Below are 21,084 nucleotides of genomic sequence, written 5' to 3'. Positions count from 1 at the left end.
ACCCGTTCTCAGCCCCAGGCCCCTGTAGGGGAGGGCACCAGTTCTCAGCCCCGGGCCCCCGTAGGGGTGGGCACCAGTTCTCAGCCCCGGGCCCCCGTAGGGGTGGGCACCAGTTCTCAGCCCCGGGCCCCCGTAGGGGTGGGCACCAGTTCTCAGCCCCGGGCCCCTGTAGGGGTGGGCACCAGTTCTCAGCCCCGGGCCCCTGTAGGGGTGGGCACCAGTTCTCAGCCCCGGACCCCTGTAGGGGAGGGTACCAGTTCTCAGCCCCGGGCCCCTGTAGGGGAGGGTACCAGTTCTCAGCCCCGGGCCCCTGTAGGGGAGGGTACCAGTTCTCAGCCCCGGGCCCCTGTAGGGGAGGGCACCCGTTCTCAGCCCCGGGCCCCTGTAGGGGAGGGCACCAGTTCTCAGCCCTGGGCCCCTGTAGGGGTCGGCAGCAATCCCTGGCGCATGCACCCACATGGATGAGATTCCCACACCACTCCCCAGTTTTATCCTTAAGCTCTGGACTCTTTGGAGTCTTTTCCTCCTGTGGGGCTTCTATCCTGGGAAGAATCTTCCTCTCCTGGAAGGTTCAGGCAGTGAAATAAAAGGGGATCCCCCTGGACCCACTCACCCACAGAAGAAATGTCGACACAGTGCTCGTCACTGGAGTCACGGGTCATGGCCTCCGTGCGGCTCCGCTTGATGGTTGCCCTGCGGAGCACTGGGCCAGGGAGGGAGGCCTGGTGAGACACAGCCTGGGCAGATCTCCCCATGCACCTGTGCGGGTCTCCCCATGAATCCCACGTGGCTCCACAGCCCACAGATTGCTCTGCACAGCACGGTGCACACTTGGGCAAGAGGCTCACGCAAGGCCCCATGATAGCCCACACTGGAGCTGGGTGCTGGACATCGATTACGTCTGCAGAACCATGAGTGCACAGCCGTCTAGCACCTGCTGAGCCACAGGCTGGGGTCCTCCCGAGAGGAGGCTCTGCAACTGTCTGGCCTGGCTTTTCACAAGACAATGCCCACACCTTAAGCAGGAGTGGAAGTCTTTTTTCTACCAATGGCCATTTAGATATTTATAACATCATCTGTGGGCCACACAGCACTATCAGCTTAGAAGTTGGCTTGCTACTGACTGACTGAATTTTGAGCCCCACCTGTGGCCACCGCGGCAGGGCCAGGCCACACGGCTCTGTGGGCCTCCACCAGCCCCAGACGGTCGGTCCCCCCTCCCCATGTGCTGCAGGGTCCCTCGTCCTCACTCCATGAGGCATTAACTCTGAACCCCTTTGAAGTACAGGGCTTCCATCCCAGAGAGACTTGCGTCTTAGATCCCAGGGCGCCCAACGCTTCTCTCTCTGTGTGTGGAGATGAGCGGGGCGGGGGGCACTTCCTCACCTTCCAAGGCTGACGTCCCCGAGTTTTTGTTTTCCTCAGCAAGCATGACTTCCTCTAGATGAAAACGAATGCTTCAGTTAATTGCCTGTAAATACCAAATGATTCTGCAAAGTGAAGAATCCCCCAGGGCAGCTCTGGCGCCAAGGCAGAGTGGAGGGCTCCCAGGCTGTGGCAGGCCCGCGGGAGGCAGGAAGGAGCAGGGCACAGGAGGTCCCCAGGGCTGACATCCTCCCTGAGGACAGGAGAACTTTCCGGTGGAGTCCCCATCCTGTCTTTCCTGACCTGGCGGGGGGGGGGGGGGCAAGGACATCTGCTGTTTCTCTTGCCTGGGCCCCTGGGTCCTGCCCCTATTTAGAAGGCAACCAGACTGCACCTTGAGAGGGGCAGGGGGATGCCTGAGAGTCCTCGGAGGGGAGCCGTCCTGTGTCCACCTCTGCCATGGCTGGACAGAGCCCGCGTGCCAGAAGCCTGCGCCCCAGGCCTTGTCCCTGTGGTAGGACAGAAAGCCCGACTGCGGTTCTGGCCCAGGAGGCGACTCCTGAGGGAGGTGGCCCTGAGAGCTCTGAGCAGGGCTGGCCTGGGTTGGTGAACACCAGGAACCAGGAGGGGCTCCAGGGCAGCTCTGCCTCTCCCCTAGTCCTGCCCGAGTTGAATCCTCTTTCACAAACCCGTCACTGTGAGGGAAGCTCTTCCCGAGAGCTGCGAGTCATCCTAGCAAAGCATGCAACCTTGGCGGTGGAGGTGGGGACTCCAGGAACCCCTGAGTTTGGCGCTGGCCAGGCAGAAACGCGGGCCTCCCAGGAAGCCCACGCCAGCTGGGTCTGAAGCAGAGGCTGTCTCGTGGGACTGCTGTCCCAAGGGGTTTGGGGTCTGAGTTGAACTGGCTCACCAGCCCCAGGGCTCCCTGCTCCTGGCCTCCCGCAGTAGCTGTGGACCCCACAGTGGCCTCACCTAGATGTGTTAGGACACACCTCAGTGGCTGCCTTCCCAGGCCCTCACACCACAGCCTCCAAGCCCAGGCTGGGGCTCCCGAGTGCCCGCCTGGGAGGGTGCAGTCCCCAGTCAGGGAGCTGGAGGGCTCCCAGCTGTCCCTTAAGAGCCCATTGTGGGGTCAGCCTGTAGCAGATTCACTGAACGATGTCTCGATTTAAGCCCTGAGAAGAGGAGAGGCAGGAGGAGAGGACCAAGCCCTCAGCAGGATTCCACCTGCACAGCAAGCCAGGAGGTAGGGGCACCCTGAGGGCTGCTGCCCCACGCCACAGTTTCAGCTTTCTGGGTTAAGCACATTCTCCGGCTAAATGCTGAGGTAGCCGGCAAATGTTCCAGTGAATGTTTTTAAGTCACAGTACAGCACTATTGCTTTGGAGGACGTCCGTTTACAAGCAGGTGCTTGGTAAAACCCCTCACTGACCTCAGCCAGGGGTCCCCCTTGCTGGGCAGTGTGTGAGCTCCAGATGGCAGAGCAGAGGCCCTGGCAGGTGGTGGGTGCAGCTGAGGATCTCTGGGCAGCGCTCACGGCCCCTGCGTGGGCTAAAGCCACCCCTCCCCGGCGTCCCTTGCCAAGTTCGCGTTTGCACTCGAGTCTTTCCAGGAAGTGAAACCCATGTGTCTCTGACTCACTCACACCCCACCCGTGGAAGGAAGGGCTCGGAAGACGGCAGGCTGCAATGCGTCTTTTTTCTTAGAAGGACCTGGGAACGGGCCGTGCCAAGTGCAAGAAAGGAACCCTCACGATTTCACAAAAGCAGAACCTCGCAGGCTGTGACCCTGCATGGGGTCCAGGGTCCTCGCCCTGCTGCCAGCTCCCTCCATGGCCTGTCAGATGGCTCCTCTGCCCAGGGAGCCGGGGGTAGCTGGGAGCGCCAGCTGCTTGCCTGGCCTGAGGCAGAGCTGCTCCTCCCGTGAGGTGGAGGGGTTCACACTCACCTCACCCCTGCACCAACCTCGCAGAAGGAAGAGGCCATCCCAAATAGGTGTCTGTGTGGCTTCCACTCACGGCATGAGCAGTGGTGCAGGACAGGGCTCTGGTGGCTGAGCGCCCAGCCCCACCCGTTTCCCTGTGTGCCCTCAGGTCTGCCCTGTGCTGTACGCGGGGAACGTGGAAGGGGCTGGCACACGCGGCACTCTGCGTTAGAAAGACCACGGCAGCCCCAGAGGAAGCCGTCTGGGAGCATCTCTCCCCTGGCACACACAGGGTCACTGCACTCACGGGCCGGGTGCTGCAGTCAGGGCTGACCCCCACGTCTCAGCGAGGTGGGCACTCACAGCCGGCGAGACAAGTCCTGGAGTGAGCACAGCTGAGCCCCATGGCAGCCTGGGAGCGGGAAGTTTTCACCATCAGCTCTTCCTGGGGGCTGCAGCGGCCTCGCCACTCACCTCGTCCTCTCACCACCTACTTTCAAGGCCGCAGCCAAGGACCCTTTAAACCTTAAGTCAGAGCCGCGTGCTCTCGGCCCTCAGTGAAGTCCTAGGCTCGTCGCACGGCCCAGCAGCCTCTCCCCTGCGCTGGCTGCCCTCCCACCTCATGTCCTCTTGTGCCCGTGTGCCCCTCCCTGCCCTCCTGGAGTAACGCAGGCCACGCCTCACAGGGACTTTGCCAGGGCCCACGCTCTCCTCTTAGGTGTCCACACCAATGGGCCTCCCTGACCCCCCTCTGACACCACAGCGTGAGCAACCCCATTGCTTCCCTGCACCTACCACCTTCCTGCGAGCTCCCCGTTCACTGCTCTGGTCACTGCTGCCTCGCACGAGGCTGGGGAGGGGGCTCTGTGGGCACATCACTGCCAAGAGCCCAGGACGGGGCCCGCGCCCAGCAGCAGAGTGATGCTTGCCGCTGTGGACTACTGGGAGGGCACTGTCACCTGTCCAGCTTCACTCAGGCCGCCCGCCGGCCTCACCCACTTTGCATCTCCAAGCCCACGTGCCTAGGACTGGGTCACTTGACTGGTCAGACCTGCCTGCCTCGGGGGAGGCGCCTGGTGCAGTGACAGGCCCAGAGGGGACCCAGGGCTCCTCTGTTCCGGCCAGGCTGTCCGTGGGGAAGCATCCGGGCACCGCCAGCCTCACCTGCTTTGTCTATCCAGGCCCGGTAGCCGTTCAGCTCGCGCTCGATCTGCTGCTGACGCCGCAGCTTCATGAAGGCTCTGCGGTTCTCCACTCGCTCTCTCTCTTTGGCAAACTCCCTGCAGAAGGAAAGGGAAGATTCGCAGGGTTTGGACACAGCCAGGCCCCTGCCATGCCCCGTGTTGACGCAGCCTCATGCAGGAAGCCCTCCCAGATCAGCCGCCTTCCACATAGGCCGATACCCCTGCTTGCCCTATTTTGAAAGACATCTGCGTTGTGGCAAATTAGGTTTTCAGATGCCCCATTCCGTCTCATCGCCCGGAGGGCTCAGCTACCCGGCTCGTGTGGGGAAACGACCTGACCCCTGCACAGCTTGTGCTGGTGTGGGGCCAAGGCTTCACACTCACACTCACCCCTCCTCAGGGCCATCCTGTGAAGGAAGTGCTGGTAAAACTCCTACTTCCCAGGAGCAGAAATGGGGCTTACAGAAGCAAGTAACCCCATGGACAGGAGACAGCAAGACAAGACAAGGCCCAGGAAGAAGGCAGAGTCCACGGCCAGACCACTCAGTCAAAGAGAAGAAACTCTTTTTTTTTTTTAAATTTTGAAAGGTAGAGTTAGAGAGAGGGAGAGAGGGAGAGAGAGAGAGAGGGAGGGAGGGAGGGAGGAAGGGAGAGAAGATAGGGAGCGAGGGAGGGAGATAGGGAGAGAAGATAGGGAGGGAGGGAGGGAGGAAGGGAGGGAAGGAGAGAAAAAAAAGATATTTTCCGTCCACTGGTTCACTCCCCAGTGGCCGCAACTGTAGGGGCTGGGCCAATACAAAGCCAGGAGCCTGGAGGTTCTTCTGGGTCTCCCATGTGGGTGCAGGGGCCTATGCACTTGGACCATCTTCTACTGCTTTCCCAGGTGCATTAGCAGAGAGCTGGATTGGAAGTGGAGCAACCAGGTGTTGAACTGGCGCCCATATGGGATGCCGGCACTGTAGGCAGCAGCTTTACCCACTACTCCACAGCACTGACCCCAAGAAAGAATTTTTTAAAAGATTTATTTATTTGAAAGTCAGAGTTAGAGAGAGAGAGAGAGAGAGAGAGAGAGAGAGAGAGAGAGAGAGACTGATATCATCCTTCCGCTGGTTCACTCCCCAAATGGCTGCAATGCCTGGAGCTGGGTCAATCTAATGACAGGAACAGGGGCTTCTTTCAGGCCCCTCACATGGGTGCAGGGGCCCAAGCACTTGGGCCATCTTCTGCTTTTTCCCCAGGCCATTAGCAGGAAGCTGGATCAGAAGTGGAGCAGCCAGAACTTGAACCAGAGCCGATATGGGATGCTGGTGCTGCGGGTGGTGGCTTTACCTGCTATGCCACAGTGCTAGCCCCAAGGAGGAAGATTAAAGCCAGAGAGGAGGGGTCACCTGCCCAGTGTCCATCCCACACAGCCCCCGCAGCCCAGTGTTCTCTGACTGCCCTAGAGGCTGCTCCACATGTGCAAGGTGCACCTGTCGGTAACCACCTCAGCCCCAGGGTGGGGGCGTCCAGCTGTCCAGGCTGCACCTCAACAGCTCCTCCCACCTTGACGCACAGCAACATCTGCAGTGCCTCATCTGCTCCCCCTGCCAGATGGAGCTGGCACCCTTGGCACAGCCACCCCTTCCAACGAATACAGGCAGGCTGGGGACGGGGGCTGAGACCCCAGGGAGGACCTGGGGAAGTCAGAATGAGGCTCAGAGGGACAGAATCCAAGGCCGGGGAGGCATCCTGCCCTCATCTTATCTCCTGGGCCAGCCTGGAGCCACCCAAGGTCTCAGCCTTGGCTGCTGCTCCACATCCCTCCTGTCCACTCTCCTCGCTCTCACTCCGAGTCCCCCTGGACGGCTGCAGGACTGCCTCCAAGCCACGCAGCTCGCGGCCACAGACGCTACCTTCGCAGCGTCATTGGGTCTACCACTTCCAACGGCAAGCAGTCATATGACCAGCCAGGGGCCCTCGTGCATTTGGCTGACTTGATCCTCAGCCATTCTGAGAAGGCAGAACATCCTCAACTTAAAAGTTAGCAATCTGATCCAACCTGATCACGTTTAAGTAAGAAACAGCAAAACAGAATGCAGGTTCCTCGTGCCCCACACACCCCGCAGCCCAGCGGCCCTCGATGTGCTACCCCTCCTTTACTTATTCACACGCATGGGTTCCAGGAACCCAGGAGGCTTCGCAAGGATGTGCAACCCGGAACCAAGGCAGGCGGTCCTCGGCAGTGTCCCGGTGAGCACCTTCACCTGCGCCTCGGTTCCCCAGCCACCAAAGGGCACCCAGAGGGAGTGAGCTGGCTCCCAGTGCCCAAGGTCACACGGCCAAGTACTAAGGGGGTCTCAGCTCTCAGGTCACCCACGTCCACCTTCTTTCAACCCTCTCACCCCTCCCAGTTGACTGAAGGACCCACCCCTGACACAGTCATCTGCCACTCAGTCCCGCACAGCTTCCTCTATACCCCTCCCCAGGCCTTGCCTGCACCCCCACAGCCTGTGCCTGCCTGCCTGAGAATGCAGGAGCTGCCCACAGCCCACACTGCTGCTCTGCCTGGTCTCCAGGGACCAACCCCTTGCACCCACCTCCTCAGGGGTCCCTTAGAGGCAGGCCTCACCGTGGTCAGTGTGCCCAGAGCTGTCTCTCCTAGGGGTTTTCCTGAATGCACTGTGTCTCACTCCTTCCCCTCTCAGGCCTGGCAAACAGCACGTATGTTCAGTATCTGATTTACAGAAACACCAGGGCTCAGGCTGGGCACCAACAGCTCTGCCCTGGTCCCAGAGCTTGAGGGTAGACTGTGCATGTGTTGTCCCAAGGGCCCTGGAGAACTCGTGGCAACTGCTGAGCACTGCACCCATGTCCTGCGCGGTCAAGTTCTGACACAATCCCTGCGGAATCAGTGCATTAAGGAATATGGGTGTGATCTCCGCTGACCCCACATTGACCATACCGCTGGACTTCTGGTGGGTCAGGCCAACACGCCCCAGTCCGAGTTTTCCATTTGTTTGGACGTCCCTGAGGCTGGGTCTCTCCAGGAGGTGTGTCCACACGCCTCTGCCTCCCATCTGGCCCATGGCTGGGACCTGCAGCAAACCTGGCTGGGTCTTACAAAACAAGGCCCCTTGGCTAAGGCACCATACTGCGGGGAGGGAGCTCTCCAAGGCAGCTGTACCCTGCAGGGGAGCAGCTCCGTGTGGGGCCTCCGCTCAGCAGGTGGCCTTTTCCATCTCACTCTGCTTTTCCCTGGGCACCTGGTCTTTTACCACTGAGCTCTCTTGCTGCCTGTGGCCACCTCCTGCCTCCCCAGCGAGTCTGAGAGCAGAGCCTGCACAAGGTCGTGTCCCAACAGAGATCTTACAAGTGCAGCCTCGCCTTGCAGTCTGCAGAGTGTAAAAATACGATACTTAGAATAGCGAATGTTCACACAGCACATTTTAAAGACGCTCCTTTACAGATCACTTTCATGTTAATTATTCCATCACATTTGCAGATCACTGGGAGACTTAGAGACTGAGCTACCCAGGTCCCCCACCAGCAAGACCCAGGACTCGGGCTCCATCCTCTGACAGCCTGCAAGGTTTCATTTAACATCTGCAGAAGGGGTTTCCTTTCAGCCCCAGACTGAGGAAAACAGTTCTTGTTTTCAAGTCGCTTGTCATGAGAGGGCAGCTGAAGCCCGCTGCTGTGCGCAGGCTAACAGAGACCAGAGGACAGCACAGTGTCAGTCACGCCAGAGACTGCATGGCTACCACGTGGTCACAGCCCAGCACACCCCAGAGAGGCCCCAAGCAACCACTCAGCTCCACGGCACGCCCCAAACAGCAGGCACACGGTACTCATGCGGCCTCTGGCCACACCCGGGGAGGCGTGCGCGTTTCTTCCAGTGGTCCCCTCTCCTCTGGGGCTCCCAGGTACTGATGCTTTCACAGAGGCCAGGCATCTGGCTTCCACCTTCCCAGGTCAACCAGACAACCGAGGGCACCCGCAAAAGGTAGCCGTGGGTGTCCAGACATGAACCCTGGACAGGGGACTGTGGCATGAGCAGACGGATGCTCCTACCCCGGGACCCTCGGCAGTCACCTGGTCTGCAGGTAGGGAGGAGCCAGGTTAAGCGTGGTGGGGCCTCTGTCGCTGCCACCACACGTGTGAGAACGGGGCCCCAAGCTTAGCTGTGTGTGGCCAGCGCCCATCCCCTCCCTCCTGGGTAGTGGGTCCACACTTGTGACTGCTTTGTTCCCATCAGCTTACACGAGAGGCATAGTTCGTGAGCATCAGCTTCGGTGCAGCAGAGGACGGAATCAGACCAGGAAGCCCCAAAGCGTCACCACGTGTGCCTGGGGCGTGTGTGTGGGGGGGTGCTGTTCAATCAAGTCATGCTTAAGTGAATATTGAAGTTAATTTGTATCTGTGACTTCACAGACATGTTCTGGAGCCATGGCGCAAATATTTCACGAGTGCCGATCTCCATGTTTGTAAATTATATCCACATTAGGGTGACGTCAGAAGACACGTCTAGGGGTCATCACGCTGGGAAAGACTTCTGGGGCTTGGAGGTGATGTTCACTGCAGCCCACGTGAACCTCTGGGTTTACCATCTCAGAAGCACTGCGCCTGGACGAGGGGCTCCATTTATCTGGTGACGATGGCGTTTCAGCAGGCAGTTCTGTCGTGGCAAGACACCCCGGGTGAGAGGAGGTATTGTCTGGCTCCATCCTGGGCCCAGGCTCAGTCACCAGCAAACTGAACTGTGAGCACTGTGTGGTGATGCGGTCCCTGCCGTCATGGCAACCACAGTGGGCACAGCCCAAAGCACGGCGGGCCTGCATGACTCAGAGAGTTGTTTATCCACACTGCAGGCACACACGCTCCCAGGCTCCCTCCCACTGCAGAGAGCACACGTGGACGGTGCCAAGCACACAAGCTGCCACAAGGAGTCCACGCTGTCAGAGGGCAGGGCCACTCCCATGGAACCACACCCTTGGAAGATCTTTGCTTCAGGAACATGGAACCCGGGTAAGACTCTGTTCTGAAACTACCAGAAACTGAGGGAGTCAGACTGGCAGCTGAGTGCTGGTGGCGCTTTAACTTCTGTCCCTTTGGAAAACGGGCTGGAAGCAGGGTCAGACTTCTTGGTATTCGTGTGGCCTGGGCGCTGAGGGGGAGCACCTCAGCAGGTGCCAGGTCCAGAGTCACACACGCCCACCCCTCGTCTGCTCTGGACAGGACTATAGAAATCAAGGCCAGAACAGACCCAGCGCTGACCCCAACTCTGAGGCATGCCAGGGTATCTCACCACACACCAGAGACCCAAAGCGGCTATGGCAAAAGACGGCCCTGCACGGGTGCTGCACCACACCTCCCCCGGCCCACACGCAGGGCAATGAGAGAAGGCCAGAGGGGCAGGTGGGTTAGGCCTGACGGAGCCTGTCCTAGCCCTGCCTTGTCCATGGGAGGAAACTACGCTGTAGCATCCGCCCCTGCCCCCAGCCCCCAGTCTACACTGCATGGTGGCTGACTCCGAGCATCCCTTCAATCCCCAAGCCTCAAAGCCCGTGCTGCCCACGTCCTCAAGACATTTCAGTCACAGGAACGCAGGCAGGCTCGTGGGCGTTGGGGAACCAACGGCCTCGCTCCTTCCTCTTCTCTGCGGTGAGGTGTCACTCAGCTGGCTGGGCAGCCCGCGCTTCGTGCGCCAGCAGCCCAGAAAGCTCCTCTCTCGCTTCTCAGCCTTGAGGTGGTTCATTCCACAGGGCTACAGCTGGGCAGGCCTGGGTGGCAACCCTAGCCCCTCATGGTTAGACGTGGGGTGAGTTCTTCACCTCGGTCTCAGCTTCTCAATGCCACCGCCATCGCAAACGTTGTCCTGGCATCAAACGACAGACAGAAACCACAAAGCATGGTGTCCAGTGCAGAGGGGCATCCACCGGCCTCCTAGTGCCTGGTGCTCCCGAGACTGTGCCCCACATGGGTGGTGACAAGGCCTTAACTGCCTGTATTCCTTCAGGTTGCTTTGTGCCCACTGCATGGTAGACCCAGCTTTGGACATAGGGACATGGAAGCCAAACCCTTTCCAGGTGAGCACAGGACACACATTGCAGACTGCAGAATGCTCAGGGAGCTGGAAGCAGAGAAGAGCCAGGGTAGCAGGTGGACTGGACACCAAGGGAAAGAGCCAGCAGTCCAGAGCGAGGAGGAGCCAGGCATGCTGTGGACACAGCTTCCTGGAGAGGCTTTTTGGGGGGCAGAAAGGACAAAGTCTGGCTACAGCATCCTGAGCAAACGGAAGGTGAGCAAAGAGGTCAGTGTGTGGCACAGTGGGAAGGGTGCAGGTGCAGGGCCAGGACACATGGGCTCTCGAGGCCCCTGGAGGTGTGACTTTCACCCTGGGAGCCTGGCAACCCCTGGAGGTCAATGGAAGAAGTTTCTAGAGTCTACAGCAGCCCTGCAGCCCCGCTGAAAGCAAAGGGGGCTCAGGGTAGAGGCCGGGGGCCTTATAGGCCACGCTCAGATGGAGGAGAGGAGGCCTGAGCCCTCATGCTAGCAGAGGGATGGCAGAGACAAGTGGGACTCCGAATGTACCAAGAGGGCTCAGAGGACGTGCAACACCCTGAGGTTTCAGGCCCCATAACTAACTCAATGAGCTGAGAGGCTGGGAAGAGCAGGACTTGGGGGTCATGGGTTCGGCTCAAAGTCCCCACACAGTTAGGCAAGAAGTTAGCAGCCCCAAAGCTGCCACCCCGGTCAGCCAGCCGGCCCCGGGCTTTCTGCCTGCTGCACACACTACAGACATTAATGATTCCTCAGGAAACCACAATCAAACAACGTTGTTACTGTTGCAAATAAACTTCAAAGCTAAACACAAGCTAAACAAATATCGCCCCTCAATGTTCTTGAACACAGGATGTGGCGCGATGAGGATTCCACTGCTCCTGTCTGCCAGCAGGAGGGTGGTGGAACAGCACCTGCTGCACACGCAGTGCCCTGACACTCATGGCACCTGCTGCATACACCAGTGCCCTGACCCTCACAGGAGGGACCTGCTGCACACACCAGTGCCCTGACCCTCACAGGAAGGGACCTGCTGCACACGCCAGTGCCCTGACCCTCACGGCACCTACTGCACACGCCAGTGCCCTGACCCTCACAGGAGGGACCTGCTGCACACGCCAGTGCCCTGACCCTCACAGGAAGGGACCTGCTGCACACGCCACTGCCCTGACCCTCACAGGAAGGGACCTGCTGCACACGCCAGTGCCCTGACCCTCACAGGAAGGACCTGCTGCACACGCCAGTGCCCTGACCCTCACAGGAAGGGACCTGCTGCACACGCCAGTGCCCTGACCCTCACAGGAAGGACTTGCTGCACACGCCAGTGCCCTGACCCTCATAGGAAGGGACCTGATGCACACGCCACTGCCCTGACCCTCACAGGAAGGACCTGCTGCACACGCCAGTGCCCTGACCCTCACAACACCTGCTGCACACGCCAGTGCCCCGACCCTCACAGGAAGGGACCTGCTGCACACGCCAGTGCCCTGACCCTCACAGGAAGGACTTGCTGCACACGCCAGTGCCCTGACCCTCATAGGAAGGGACCTGATGCACACACCACTGCCCTGACCCTCACAGGAAGGACCTGCTGCACACACCAGTGCCCTGACCCTCACAACACCTGCTGCACACGCCAGTGCCCCGACCCTCACAGGAAGGGACCTGCTGCACACGCCAGTGCCCCGACCCTCACAGGAAGAGACCTGCTGTACACTCCAGTGCCCCGACCCTCACAGGAAGAGACCTGCTGCACACGTCACTGCCCTGACCCTCACGGCACCTGCTGCACATGCCAGTGCCCCAACCCTCAATGCACCTGCTGCACACACCAGTGCCCTGACCCTCACAGGAAGGACCTGGAGGATACACCTTGTCTCCACCTTGCAGGTGGAAGAGTGAAGGCCTGAGGACTTTGAAGAACAGAGTCACATATCCCTGTCCTGTGAACAGTGGACACAACTGGGCAGGAATCAGGCTCACACACAGCTTCCTTTCTCAACAGACATCCTGGGGTCTGCTTCAGTCCAGCTCTCCACTGGGTGTGCACTCAGAGCCCTGTAGTGTAGGGGAGCAAGGACTTCACCCCCTCCACCCCATGCACTCTGATCCCAGCCGGAAGGCTCTGCATGGCCAGCTGTGCTCCAGCGAGGCACTGAGCCAAGGCACCGGGCCAAGCCTTCCTCACTCATTGAAGTGTGCACTTGGCCTTCTTTATGCCTTTATAAAAGGATGCGGAGTTCCCAGAATCCTTTGCTCCACACACCCAGATCGTGTGAATATTAAGGATTCCTCGGGGAGGAGGGGGTTTGCAAATGCCATGGATAATCATCAAATCTGGATTCCCTGTGAAACCAAGCCCTTCTCTGAACTCTGGGAGGGACAGGGAGCAGAGAAAGCCCCCACAGGACAGAGGGGAATGGAGGGACACAGGGGTAGGCCAGACAGTCCAGCCTGGCCTTCCACTCCCTGTGCTAAGTGGGCTGGGACCCACTGGGTGCTGGCCACCATGGCCACCCACACAAACCCTTGGGGAAACCTCACTCCAGGTTTGCAGATAGAAAATCAACACCCAGCGCAGCATCTAGACCTGCCCAAGTCATCAATCTGAACAAGGTGCAGCTGTGCCTGAACCACCCCAATCCTGCACATGCGGGGCCCCTACTTTGCTGTGAACCCTGTGGGTCAGGCAGCATGGAGGGCTCCCTCCCACTCATGATCATGGCCAGGTCCAAGGCAGCCTGGCCACTCAGCAGGTATATATGAAGCAAAGGAACTGACCCCAGCAGGCAGGCCAGCTCCAGGGTTTGCAACAGGAGAAGCCAGGTGAAGCCCAGAGCACCTGCCTGTGCCTCGGCCTCCGGGGACTGCTAGATTACCCTGTGGATGGTGGGCCCTGGGTATGTGGTAGAGGGGGCAACAGCCGTTTCCACACCAGCTTCTCTCTGGTTCCCTTGACACCTTCCACCTGCAGCAGCCCCCTCTGAACGCCGCAGCTGCCCAGGCCAGGGCCTCTCCCTCCTGATCTGTCCCCCTTGAGGTGACATCCTCTGTGGAGCTCAGTACCCGCTCCCAGCACCCGTCTGCCTGACACTGGCTGCTCAGGGAGCCTGCTGGAATCATACTGAGCGCAGTCAGAACGCACGAGTTAACTTCAGCCTTGGTCTCTCTCACCTCTGAGCTGAACTACCCAAGCCAGGAGTCTCGTCCGTTTGCTCATCCCAGCAGCACTCCAATCTGTCAGCAATTCCAACCAGTCCTTACCCTCCTCTCCACACCACAGGCGACTCCAGCCTGGCTGCTCCCACCCTCAGCATCTTTGCCCATCCCCTGTGTCTTTCACCAGACTAAGGGTCAACTTGACTACAAAACATCAGGCAACCCCTGGGTAAGGCTCTCCCCTGCCCCTCACTGCTAAAACACACACTCTACCATGGCTACAAGGCTTTGTCTCTGCCTGACTTCCTGTCACCAAATCCCACTCCCCATCAGGCTCTCTCCATCCTCCTGTCTTGCTTGCTTCACTCCTAACATCTCTCTCTCTGGGACTCCCTCTCATCCAGCTCTTCAGCGTGTTGTCCTTTTTCTCGTAAGCTCAGGGGCTAAGGGCCCCCTCCTCTGTGTTCACCAGCAATCAGGCCCTTGGGGACAGGGCCTGGTGCTTGAAGGGTGCTCAGCCACTGTGTTGAAGAAATGAAAGGAGGGCATGAAGACTTGCTACTGTGTATCATTCTGCCTGGAGGCTACCCTCCCAGGCTGCACACTACAGATCATGCCCACAGAGTCTCAACCATGCCAACTTGAGGACAAGCTGTGCACCTTCTCCTGACACTCAAAGTTAACTCACCCTGAAGCCACCCCACACGTGTCTTCAGGGCAGGGAACACTGTGACAATGGTAATCTTGCATTGACACACCTTTCTCACACTAAGGATACTTCATCAATCACAAACTTCTCTAGCAAGTCTTTCAGGGATCCTATGTCTTAGTTCAAACAATTCATCATGTTCCTGCTGAAATGACTCTGTCTAATGGGGGCAGGTGACATGGTACAGCAGGTGGGTGTCCACTAGTGCCTGGCAAGGACTCCTAACAATAAACACAAGGCCAAAGCAAAGTGTACCCAGACCCGTGGTAGCACAGGATAAACCACAGCCATTGCAAAGTGTATCCAGACCCGTGGCAGCACAGGATAAACCACAGCCATTGCAAAGTGTATCCAGGCCCGTGGCAGCTCAGGATAAACCATAGCCATTGCAAAGTGTACCCAGGCCCGTGACAGCACAGGATAAACCACAGCCATTGCAAAGTGTACCCAGACCCGTGGTAGCACAGGATAAACCACAGCCATTGCAAAGTGTATCCAGGCCCATGGCAGCACAGGATAAACCACAGCCATTGCAAAGTGTACCCAGACCCATGGCAGCACAGGATAAACCACAGCCATTGCAAAGTGTACCCAGGCCTGTGGTAGCACAGATGAACCACAGCCATTGCAAAGTGTATCCAGACCCGTGGTAGCACAGGATAAACCACAGCCATTGCAAAGTGTACCCAGGCCCGTGGCAGCACAGGATAAACCACAGCCATTGCAAAGTGTACCCAGGCCCGTGGCAGCACAGGATAAACCACAGCCATTGCAAAGTGTACCCAGACCCGTGGTAGCACAGGATAAACCACAGCCATTGCAAAGTGTACCCAGACCCGTGGTAGCACAGATGAACCACAGCCATTGCAAAGTGTACCCAGGCCCGTGGTAGCACAGATGAACCACAGCCAAAGCAAAGTGTACCCAGACCCGTGGCAGCACAGGATAAACCACAGCCATTGCAAAGTGTACCCAGGCCCATGGTAGCACAGATGAACCACAGCCATTGCAAAGTGTACCCAGGCCCGTGGCAGCACAGGATAAACCACAGCCATTGCAAAGTGTACCCAGACCCATGGCAGCACAGGATAAACCACAGCCATTGCAAAGTGTACCCAGACCCATGGCAGCACAGGATAAACCACAGCCATTGCAAAGTGTACCCAGACCCGTGGTAGCACAGGATAAACCACAGCCATTGCAAAGTGTACCCAGGCCCATGGTAGCACAGATGAACCACAGCCAAAGCAAAGTGTACCCAGACCCGTGGCAGCACAGGATAAACCACAGCCATTGCAAAGTGTACCCAGACCCGTGGTAGCACAGGATAAACCACAGCCATTGCAAAGTGTACCCAGGCCCAGCCACTGGTACCACTGAGATCTGGTACCAGATCTGGTACCAGACAGGGATACCTACTCTCACCATTGCTATTCAATATAGTCCTGGAAGTTTTAGCCAGAGCCATTAGGCAAGAAAAAGAAATCAAAGGGATAAAAACTGAGAGAAGGAAGTCAAACTATCCCTATTTGCAGATGTCATGATTCTATAAGTACAGGATCCAAAAGACTCCACTAAGAGACTATTGTAACTCACAGAAGTGTTTGGTAAAGTAGCAGGATATAAAATCAATACACAAAAATCAACAGCCTTTGTGTACACAAAGCCATGGCTGAGAAAGAGCTTCTGAGTTCAATCCCATTCACAATAGCTACAAAAAATCAAATACCTTGGAATAACCAGGGATGTCAAAAACCTCTATGATGAGAATTAGAAAACATTAAAGAAAGAAATAGAAGGAGATACAAAAAAATGGAAAAATCTTCCATGTTCATAGATTGGAAGAATCAGTATCATCAAAATGTCCGTTCTACCAACAGCAATTTACAGATTCAATGTAATATCAATTAAAATACCAAGGACATTCTTCTCAAATATAGAAAAATGATGCTGAAATTCATACGGAAACACAGGAGATCCTGAAGAGCTAAAGCAAAGTTATACCACCAACAAAGCCAGAGGCATCACAATACCAGATTTCAAGACACACTACAAGGCAGTTATAATCAAAACAGGCTGGTTCTTGTGTAACAACACATGGACAGACCAATGGAATGGAACAGAAACACCAGAAATCAATCCACGCTTCTATAACCACCTTACCTTTGACAAAGGAGCTAAACCAGTCCCTGGAGCAAGGACAGTCTCTTCAAAATGGTGCTGGGAAAACTGGGCTTCCATGTGCTGAAGTATGAAGCAAGACCCCACCTTACACCTTACACAAAAATCCATTCAACATCGATCAAAGACCTAAATCTATGACCTGATAACATCAAATTCTTGGAGAACACTGGGGAAACTCTGCAAGGCACTGGCATAGGCAAAGAGTTCTTGGAAAAGACCCCAGAAGCACAGGCAGTCAAAGCCAAAATTGAGAAATGGGATTACATCAAATTGAAAAGCTTCTGTACTGCAAAAGAAACATTTAGCAAAGTGAAGATGCAAACAACAGAACGGGAGAAATTATCTGCAAACTATGCAACTGATAAAGGATTAATAACCAGAATATAGAAAGAGATCAAGAAACTCAACAACAAGAAAACAAACAACCCAGTGGAGAAATGGGCAAAAGACTTCAACAGGCATTTTTCAAAAGAGGAAATCCAAATGGCCAACAGACACATGAAGAGATGCTCAGGATCACTAGCCATCAGGGAAATGCCAATCAAAACCACAATGAGGTTTCAGCTCACCCCAGTTAGAACGGCTTTCATACAGCAATCAACTAACAACAAATGCTGGTGAGGATGTGGGGAGAAAGGTTCCCTAATCCACTGTTGGTGGGAATGTAAACTGGGAAGCCAGTGTGGAAGACAGTATGGAGACACCTCAGAAACCTGAATACAGACCTGCCATACGCCCCTGCCATCCCACTCCTGGGAATTTACCCGAGGGAAATGAAATCAGCACATGAAGAGTTATCTGCACCCCCATGTTTACTGCAGCTCAATTCACAGTAGCCAGGACATGGAATCAGCCCAAATGCCCATCAACTGAAGACTGGATAAAGAAATTATGGGATATGTACACCATGGAATCCTACACAGCAATAAAAAAAAAGAAATTCTCTTATTTCCACAATTGGATAAAACTGGAAACCATCACACTTAGTGAAATAAGCCAGTCCCAAAGGGACAAATACCATATGCTCTCCCTGATCTGTGGTAACAGAGCACCTAAAAGGCAATCTATAAGATCAAACTGACACTGCGCGATACAGTGACTCCGAATAGCCAATGTCTTGACTGCTGAGGAACAGGTTTTTCCCCATACTATTTGCTGAACTCGTCACTTAACATAGAGTCAATCATATGTGTATAACGTTAATTGAAAATAAATCTTAGTAAAAAATAAGAATGGGGGGAGTGCTGGCGCTGTGCTGTAGTGGGTCAAGCTGCTGCCTGCAGTGCCAGCATCCCATATGGATGCTGGTTCGATTCCCAGCTGCTCCACTTTTGATCCAACTCTCTGCTATGGCCTGGGAAGGCAGCAGAAGATGGCCCAAGTGCTGCACTGGCATGGGAGACCTAGAAGCAGCTCCTGGGCCCTGGCTTCGGACCGGCCCAGCTCCAGCTGTTGTGGCCAACTGGGGAGTGAACCATCGGATGGAAGCCTGGCTCTCCCTCTCTCTGCTTCTCCTCTCTCTGTGTTAACTCTGCCTTTCAAATAGATAAATAAATCTTAAAAAAAATAAGAATGGGAATAGAAGAGGGAAGAGGAAGAAGGGCGGGAGGGTACAGTATGAAGGATCACCATGTTCCTAGAGCTGAAATTATGAAATGTGTGAACTTAGCATTCCTTAAATAAAAGGTTTCTGGGGGAAAAAGATAGAAGTGTCGGAAGGAAGCAGCAGGCACAGCTGGAAGTTTTGAATACTGATTTCTATGTGCGAGCTGCACCTTGAGGAGCAGGCCTCGCCCCTGGCTCACTCCACTCTGTCACGTGCTAGCCACGCCCTTGGCTCACTCCACTGTCACATGCCAGCCATGCCCCTGGCTCACCCCACTCCCAATCTATCATGTGTTAGCCACACCCCTGACTCACCCCAGTTCCTATCTATCACTGGCCAGCCATGCCACTGGCTCACTCCACTCCACTGTCACATGCCAGCCATGCCCCTAGCTCACTAACTCCCTATCACATGCCAGCCACGCCCCTGGCTCACCCCACTCCCAATCTATCACTGGCCAGCCATGCCCCTGGCTCACTAACTCCTTGTCTGTCAGGTGCCAGCCATGCCCCTGGCTCACTAACTCCCTGTCTGTCAGGTGCCAGCCATGCCCCTGGCTCACTAACTCCCTGTCTGTCAGGTGCCAGCCATGCCCCTGGCTCACTCCACTCCCTCTCTGTCATGTGCCAGCCACGCCCCTGGCTCACTCCACTCCCTGTCACGTGCCAGCCACGCCCCTGGCTCACTCCACTCCCTGTCTGTCACGTGCCAGCCATGCCCCTGGCTCACTCCACTCCATCTCTGTCACGTGCCAGCCACACCCCTGGCTCACTCCACTCCCTGTCACGTGCCAGCCACGCCCCTGGCTCACTCCACTCCCTGTCACGTGCCAGCCATGCCCCTGGCTCATTCCACTCCCTGTCACGTGCCAGCCACGCCCCTGGCTCACTCCACTCCCTGTCTGTCACGTGCCAGCCACGCCCCTGGCTCACTAACTCCATGTCTGTCAGGTGCCAGCCATGCCCCCGGCTCACTCCACTCCCTGTCTGTCACGTGCCAGCCACTCCCCTGGCTCACTCCACTCCCTCTCTGTCACGTGCCAGCCACGCCCCTGGCTCACTCCACTCCCTGTCACATACCAGAAATCTCACTACGTTTTAAACACACTGCCATTTAATTTCCACAAAACCACTAGATGCATGACACTGTCTCAGCTTTCGAGAGGCCAACAGTGTGAAAACCTTTCTGAGGCCATCAGCTCAGCAGCCCCAGCGCCCCACCCCAGGTGCCCACAAGCAGGTCGAGGCCAGGCACGAGCCAGAGAGCCTCACAGCCTGACGCCTCCACAGCCTGTGGCACCCCCATGCCCGCGAGCACCCACGGAAGCACCTGCCACTCCCACGGGAGCCTGAGACAGGGCCTTGGCACTGTCCAGGAACCCCTCTCCGTCCCCGCTCCTGTTCTCTGCCTTCTGCCACCCACCCTTTTCTGTCCGCACTTCTGCCTCTTGTCCTCCAGGACGAAGGCCACAGCAGCCCTGCTTTGCGCGCGAGTGCCCGTGCTCCCTGACTGTGAACCTGGGGGCAAACTGGGAACAGGCACGGCAGGACGGGGCCGTTCACACTGCCCTTGGAGTGTCACGCGGAAATTACCGGAAATGGATGCTCATTAAAAGCAGTGAGTTCCTACTGCAGAAATGATAAATAATAGATTCCTCTGTGAACAAACATGCTCTGTACAACACGTGGACTATATTTTAGATACCTTGAATGCAAACTTCACAACGAATCCTAACTTTCAGTTTCAACCGTCCTACACACACACTGGCCACAGAGGAACCCGTGGACAGGAAGTCAGGTGAGTAAAAAGCCATGTGCCAACGTGGGTCCCAGGGGTGCCCTGCTCCCTGGTGGCACTGCGTCCTCCCTGGGAAGCCAGCACAGGCCTCACTGTGAAGGGGAAGTGAGACAGTGAGGGTGTCTGTGACATAAGACAGGCAGCAGGACACCACACTTCCTCCTGCCCCTGCTCACGAGAGAAAACCTGGAGGTCAGAGGACAGACACGCAGTCCTGGCAGAGGGACGCCCACGTCCTGAAGCCCTGCCCTGCTGCTGGTGAGGAGCACAGCCTACTACTTAATTAGCACTCCTGCAAGTTTACAGGAAAGCTGTGAAATCACCAGGGTCAGAAAGACAAAAGCAGGGGTATTCTGTGAGAACACTCCTCCCACCGTGTCTATACTTGTTTTCTTAGCGATGAGCAAAAGTATTTCATTTTGACAAAGCCCAGCTGTCCAACTGCATCAGTCTTTCTGACTGCTTTTCACATCCTGTCCAAGAAATGCCGGCTTTCAGAGACATCCTCTAATTTTTGTCAGCAGAGGAAGGGATCTGGATTCACTTTTTCTCATGGAAATATGCACTAGGTCTGGCAAAATCCATGAGAAGGCTTCCTTTGCCCACTGAACTGACTTGCACCTCCATCAAAAGTCTGCCCCCAGGCACGGGGGCATAGCAGGGAAAGCCTCTGCCCGCAACACCAGTATCCCATTTGGGCGTCTGTTCGAGTCCCAGCTGCTCCACTTCCGATCCAGCTCTCAGCTATGGCCTGGGACAGCAGAAGATGACCCAAGTTCTTGGGCCCCTGCACTCACGTGGGAGACCCAGAAGAAGCTCCTGGCTCCTGGCTTCAGATTGGCACAACTCCAGCCATCGAGGCCAACTGGGGAGTGAACCAGAGGATGGAAGACCTCTCTCTCTCTCTTTTTCTCTGCCTCTCCTTCTCTCTGCCTTTCAAATAAATAAATAAATCTTTGAAAAAAAAGTCAGCCCCTCACCTGTGAGGGGCCCAGGGTCCACTGTGCTGATCCATCACCTGCTCGGACACCAACGTGTGTCTCAACTGGTGCAGCCCCACAGAGAACCCTGCAATCCGGTGCCCGGCCTGCAGCTCCACACGCCCACTCTGCACT

The 21,084-nt window shown here is 56.6% G+C and overlaps 1 protein-coding gene across 13 annotated transcripts in view; it reads right to left on the bottom strand.

The window, feature by feature from the left end:
* Window positions 1-21,084, bottom strand: part of CACNA1E (calcium voltage-gated channel subunit alpha1 E) — a 366,950-nt gene that overhangs the window by 65,873 nt on the left and 279,993 nt on the right. For all 13 annotated transcript variants that reach the window (XR_011381220.1, XM_070054903.1, XM_070054898.1 and 10 more), the window contains 3 exon segments: window positions 4,453-4,568; window positions 1,387-1,440; window positions 614-703 (listed from right to left, as the gene is read on the bottom strand). Coding sequence is in view for 12 of the 13 variants with exons in the window: in XM_070054903.1 (XP_069911004.1) it covers window positions 614-703; window positions 1,387-1,440; window positions 4,453-4,568 (260 nt within the window). In the remaining variant the exon portion in view is untranslated.

This window comes from Oryctolagus cuniculus, chromosome 13, assembly GCF_964237555.1.
Source record: "Oryctolagus cuniculus chromosome 13, mOryCun1.1, whole genome shotgun sequence".
Taxonomy (NCBI): Eukaryota; Metazoa; Chordata; class Mammalia; order Lagomorpha; family Leporidae; genus Oryctolagus; species Oryctolagus cuniculus.
Note: the sequence above shows the minus strand (reverse complement) of the source record. Positions and strands in the feature narration are given on the sequence as shown.